Source organism: Polypterus senegalus, chromosome 17 (assembly GCF_016835505.1).
Source record: "Polypterus senegalus isolate Bchr_013 chromosome 17, ASM1683550v1, whole genome shotgun sequence".
NCBI classification, from domain to species: Eukaryota; Metazoa; Chordata; class Cladistia; order Polypteriformes; family Polypteridae; genus Polypterus; species Polypterus senegalus.
In genome coordinates, this window is record NC_053170.1 from 73,845,119 (window position 1) to 73,851,553 (window position 6,435).

At 38.0% G+C, this 6,435-nt stretch overlaps 1 protein-coding gene across 1 annotated transcript in view; it reads right to left on the reverse strand.

The window, feature by feature from the left end:
- The window catches only part of trit1 (tRNA isopentenyltransferase 1), a 144,572-nt gene extending 143,124 nt beyond the window's left edge, over positions 1 to 1,448 (reverse strand). Inside the window, exon 1 of the mRNA XM_039739337.1 lies at positions 1,257 to 1,448. Coding sequence (XP_039595271.1) covers positions 1,257 to 1,394 — 138 coding nt within the window. The 5' untranslated portion in view covers positions 1,395 to 1,448. The remainder of the gene's footprint in view (positions 1 to 1,256) is intronic.
- Between the last annotated feature and the right edge of the window lie 4,987 nt (positions 1,449 to 6,435).

Here is a 6,435-nt window from a genome sequence, read left to right on the forward strand (position 1 = left end):
TTTTTTACGACGTTTTTAATATTATTTCCCATAATCCACAGCTGGTCTCCATAAACATCTAATTCCATCAGAAACTTTGTTATCTCAATGAAAACATTATATTAATTTTTTTTCACAACCAGCACTACAAACCACATGGGATAAGTAATGTATTACAAAGAATAAATAAACATTCCAAAAAGGGACCTGTAGACCAGCTTGAATGTGAGCAAAGAATATTGTCTGGCCCTGGCTTGAAGCAGCTTCAGGAAGGAGAACTCTATATATGCACTGGTTGAAAGCAGATTTGGAAAAGAAAATTAATGCAGATATTCACAGTTAGTGATGATTAAGTAAACACCAAACTGAATGCAATCACTTGACATAAAAGTTCTGAATAACACAAAACTATTTTCAGCTTGACAGTTGTAAAATTAACAGTATATTAATCATTTTTAAAATCAGTTTTAATCACTGCTGAAAATACTTATTTTTTAACTATTCTCGTTGAAAGTTTAGCTAGGTTTCTGTTAGTCAACCAATGCACGTAACTTAAAATAAAAATGTACATTTTCTGAATGGAGCCAGCACATTCTTCTTGTGTATATGTGGCTTTTCTTTCCATACTACTATTCAAGTTAAGTTTGTCATGTGTACGAAAAACTATGACATTTTTCTATGCATGTCTCCTCGAACTGTTCACAATAAATTAATACCAACAAAAGAAACACACAAATAAAAGGACTGGTTAACTCCAAATAGAACCAATGTGACTGTGGGTATGGGTGGTTGCGCGAGTGCCCCCGCTACGCTCCTTGCTTGGATCGAACATATTTACGTTATTGCTTCACATCTTATGAAATGTATATACAGATTGGTTTTGGAGTTAGACTTCTACGCAATGCAAATACACAGAGGTAATTCTAAATAATAATATTTTATACCTTTAACAAACACCATATCCTAGTAGCAATTTGCTCACTTTTAAATCTTAGAAACATAAATAAGAAATCCACTTCTCAACACGAATAAATGCAAAAGACATGTTTTAAACTGAGACAATTTTCTCGCGAATTAACGTTCAGTTTACATGTCTCCTTCCTGTTTGACAGCTTTCTGCGTGTCAGAGTTAATCCACACTCATCATGAAGCAAAATACAGCGCCTTGTGTAAACTTCTGCATCAGCCATCGGTTTTGGGAAAAGTCGCAGTCGCAAAGGCCTGCCTCCCGGCCCCCAACATTTGGCGGTTAAATTGCGCGGTTTTGTAAAACTTACCTGCATCGAGTCCGCGCTGATAATCTCCCCTTTGAACCTTTGTCCTATTTCGATTGCCAATTTGGACTTTCCAGTGCCAGTCGCCCCGAGTATGACAACCAGAGGTGGCCTGAGGCCACAACGCACCACAGCAGCCATGTCTCGCAAACAAGACTGGCACGTGGCGCGAGAAGGCGGGGCAAACGCACGTTGCCATGGCGATAGTGAAATTAGTGGCTAAAGAAAACACAGTGAGGTTCAGGTTAAGAGAGCGATACCTTTCAGCGTCCGAAAACTTTCTGCGAGGATTTCTTTATTCTGAAGAATGTAAAAAAAAATACTTTTCATGCATCAAGCCTATAATAACTGTATCTAATATGAATATATTTTATGAAAGTTTAGAAAAAAGTAAAATGTCAGTTATTGCATATAAAGTTTATGAACGTCATTTCATTTCCCCATCATCAACGTCGTGTTGTTAAGTTGCAATGCAAATTATTAATCGTTACAATTATTGTAACTTGGGCTTTTCATAATTATAATCACTGATTACAGAACCAGAACACTTACATACATATTGAACAATAATAATATATAAGCCACCTCTTATATACAACGAACTATGTTAAGCTCACAGTAAAAAATAAATGGTCCCAATAATTAACTCAAATATAATAGCATATGGTCGATTAACATTAAAATAAGGATATTGCGTCTTGACGACAGAGGGAAAAAAAAACATAATCCATAGAATTCCTAGAAAAAATAAACTGGGATCCACATTACATTAGAATAGATAAATTAAGAATTCTAATGACTTAGGCCAACTGACCAACTAAACTGGGTATTATACAATATCATATGTACTGTATGTGTTGGAGATTCAAATAAGAAAAAGATGAAATATCTTTATTGTCAAATCAGAAAGCTCTCAGAAATCAATATTATTACTTTCCATGGCCAGGCGTAGTAACTTGGCAATGAAAAAGTGGCATCAAGTGCTACAGAATTATACCTATAAGAGAAACAGAAAAGATGAGGCTACAAAACATTTCTACTTCTTAGCTTTTATTTTTGAGCAAATGGTATACAAGCAGAGTCACAATGTGAAGAGCCCAATCAACAGCTCTAATCAAAGTACATATTAGACTAAAGCAGGAAGTCTGTAATCTGAATGTAAATACAGAGATCAATGAGGCATCACTTATACAAGCAAACAGAACATTCAGTTTTATTTATTCTTGGAACCTTACAAGAACTTTATCTTGAAATATTAATGTACAGTAACAAAGGCATTTTCAACTATTTGTTCCCTAATTAATTCAGATCCATTCAGGCATTGATGAATAAGTGTTAAGGTTTTGCAAAAGCTTTTTTTATTTTAACCTGCCAAAATTTGCGCAAGTCGGTGTCCCTAAAGACGACCTAACTGACCAAGGGACACCCTTTACCTTAAAGACATTCAGGGAAGTTGCCAAGTTACTTAAAATTAAACATTTAAAGACCGCAGTGTATCATTCTCAAACTGACCGTCTGGTAAAGAGATTTAGTCAAACTCTCAAACAAATGTTACATAAGGTGGTCAGTGAAGCTCCTCCCACTTCTACTTTTTGTCTATCGGGAGGTGCCACATGCCTCTACAAGTTTCTCCCTTTTTGAGTTATTCTATGGGGGTCAACCTCGGGACCTATTGGATATTCTAAAAGAAGGTTGGAAAGAGGAGGCCCTCCCTTCCACCAATATCTTAGAATATATCACACAGTTATGCTATAGATTTGCTAAAATTAGGCCCTTAAAGAAAATATGGAGAAAGTGCAAGCGTCACAGCCCTAATGTTATAATCATGGAACAACGCTTTGGGAATTCCAACTGAGCGATTGTGTCGTGGTACTCATCCCTAACTCACATTCTAAATTAATGGCATATTAGCAAGGCCCATACGAGATTAAAGAACGAAAAGGACTTGATGACTATTTGGTTAAACAGCCGAATCATTGACTAAGTGAATGGGTTTACCATGTTAGTTTGCTGAAGCCATGGAAGGATAGGGAAACTGACCCTTACTCTGGCCAGCCCCATTCCCTCTTTGCAAAAACGTTATCCCTTAAATTCCATTGTAATTTAATTCCCCAACAGAAACAGTAGCCTGAAGCAGTGATCCTGTCTGTCCCTGTGGTAGTGATCGAGAAGCCTGAGAGAAGACCTTGCTGGTTGAGCATGACATTATAAAAGGACCTGGGTAATCGTCAGCAAACACCCTTATCTTCTCTTAGAGGCAAAGTGCACTGAAATAGAACTTGAGATCAAACGCATGCTGGACTTAGGTGTAATCGAGGAAAATCAAAGTCCCTGGTCCAGCCCAATCAAATTGGTTCCTAAGCCCGAAGGAAGTTGGAGGTTTTGCAATGAATTCTACCATCTTAATCAAATTTCTCAATTTGACGATTACCCGATGGCACATGTGGAAAGGCAAAGTACTTGACTGTGCTTGATATTACGAAGGGGTACTGACAGGTTACCTTAGCAGACTCTGCAAAGGCTAACACAGTGTTCAGTACCCTTAGCGGACACTGGCAGCATAGGGTTCTTCCATTTGGATTGCATGGGGCCCCTCTTCCCTTCCAACATCTGGTGGATAAGCTGCTTTGTCCCCACAATGCCTATAGTGCCGCCTACTTGGATGACGTTCTCATCTCTCATGGAAGAATCATCTACTGCAGGTCTGGGCTGTACTTCTGGAATTTGGTAAGGCTGGACTTTGAATCAATCCTAAGAAATTTTTGTTTGGGGCAATCAAGGCCAAATATTTAGGTTACCTGGTGGCAGGGGGAACGGTCAGACCACAGTGCTCTAAAGTTGATGCCATCTTGAGGTGACCCTGTCCAAAAACCAAGAAGGAGTTCCAAGCTTTTCTTGGTCTGGCCAGGTACTACCACTGGTTTGTACCCCAGTTCTCAGTTAGAGTTTTGTCCTTAACTAATTTAAGAAAGAAGTGGGACCCTAATACTGTGGTATTGGACAATACTGTAGAAGTTGCATTTCGTGACCTAAAGCAGGCCCTTACATCGGCACCTGTATTAATTGCTCCTAATTTTTCTCTCCCTTTCTTTCCCCAGGCCGACGCTTTGGACACAGGACTAACTGCCATGTTGAGCCAAACCGTTGACAGTGTTGAACATCCTATAATGTACTTGATCCAGAAACTGATGGACAGGGAAACTAGATATGCTAGAGCTGTGGAACAGGAGGTTTTGAGATCAAATGGGCAGTAACACAGCTGAGATACTACCCCTTAGGCCGTGAGTTTAACCTTGTCATGGACCATTCTGCTTCACATTGGATGGCTGTGAATAAGGAGTCGAACCCTCACATCACTAGGTGGTTCTTGGAGCTTCAGTCTTACATGTTTTTTGTCCTTTATCATCAGGGCACTCTCCAGACCAATGCTGATGCTCTTTCCCAGGTTCATGACCTCTTGGTTCGGGCCACCCGACCCGATGGGCCTGGGCTGAGGAGGTGGAGGGGACCCTGTCACACATGTGCACTTGGGAGAAGGTTGGTAGGCTCAAATAATGTGATTGTTCAGCCGGACCAAGAGTTGGCACTATCTCTTAACCATCTCTCCTTTTGTTCCTCTGCAGACCTGCCAAAGAACCAACGAAATAGTGATGTCACAATAAACCCACCCTCTTATGCTGTCACTTCCAGATGTTCCTGATGACAACTTCCTCCAGAACCCACCTACCACAGATGTAATTTCTTCTTCTGGCCACCCTGGACCATCCACTTCTTGTCTCTACCATATAAAAGTCTCTATATACCTGCTGTACTCAGTTTTGTTTTTGAGCTCTTGTGTAAAATCGTGTTTATTTTGCTACTTTCAGTATATGGGGGTTGCTATCCCCCCAAATCTTTTTGAGTCTCCTACTCTCATTTATTTACAATAGTTAAATTGTTATTTAGTGAAAATTTTATTCTATAAAAGTTTTAGGTATTAAAGCTTATAATTCTGAAACTGCTTTAGTTAAAATAGTAAAGACTTAACACTGTTAAATAAAGTATTCGTACTTATCCTTCTATAAATGAGATCTAAGTTTGACACATTAGATCACAGTATTCTTACTCACTGTCTAAAATATTGGATTGGCCTCTCTAATACCATTTTACGCTAGCTGCATTCATATACAAATGGAAGAAACTTTTTTGTAAGTTTAGATGAGTGACAAAATGAGATATACTATACAATATAGAATACCATTTATTACAAAGATTAATACCTGGTCCATTAGTATTTTGTTATACCTGCTCTTTTTGAGTAAAATCATTGAAAAATATACAGTAAGGAGCATTTACATTACTATTCAGTTGAGCCACAGCAATGCATTTTAAGACCCTGATGCTCTAAGTTCATGATTGAATATATGGGTGACAAGATAAAGTGGGGTAGCAGACATTTCCTTACTTATCAAGGTAAAAACACAGATTTTGCTAACTGGTTAGTTACAAAACAAATAGCAAAAAAAGGCAAATATATAGCTTCACAAACCAAGCCAAAATGTGTATCATTGATTCCAAACTAAACTTCAAATCCCAGTTTACAAAGAGAGCATTTTTCCATTTAGGAAACATAGCATGCCTTTGACCTTTTCATTAACTGCCTGATGCTGAGAAGTTGATAGATGCTTTTGTCTTTAGTCAATTTGATTATTGTAATGCACATTTAACATGATTACCAAAGAAAGAAATAAACAGACTGCAGCTTGCTAAAAATGTTGTAGCCAAGAGGTAAGTTACTGAACGCATCATTTTCTATCTATCTATCTATCTATCTATCTATCTATCTATCTATCTATCTATCTATCTATCTATCTATCTATCTATCTATCTATCTATCTATCACAGCAGTTTTATATGCTCTTCCCCAGCTTCCAGTATCATTTATATCTGATTTTAAAATATTCTTATTTGTAAACAAGCCTTATAACTGTCTTGTGTCTTCATTTATTTTGGAATTAATATGGATGGCATAGTAGTTCATTGGATTGCAATGCTAGTTCAAGTTCTTGCATCATGGGTTTGATTCCCTTGTCCAGAAGTAGCTGGTGTAAAGTCTGTACGTTCTCCATGTGTTTGTGTTTATTTTCCTACAGGCAGTTTGTTCTTCCTCCCACATTCCCAAAGACATGCAGGTTACACTGGT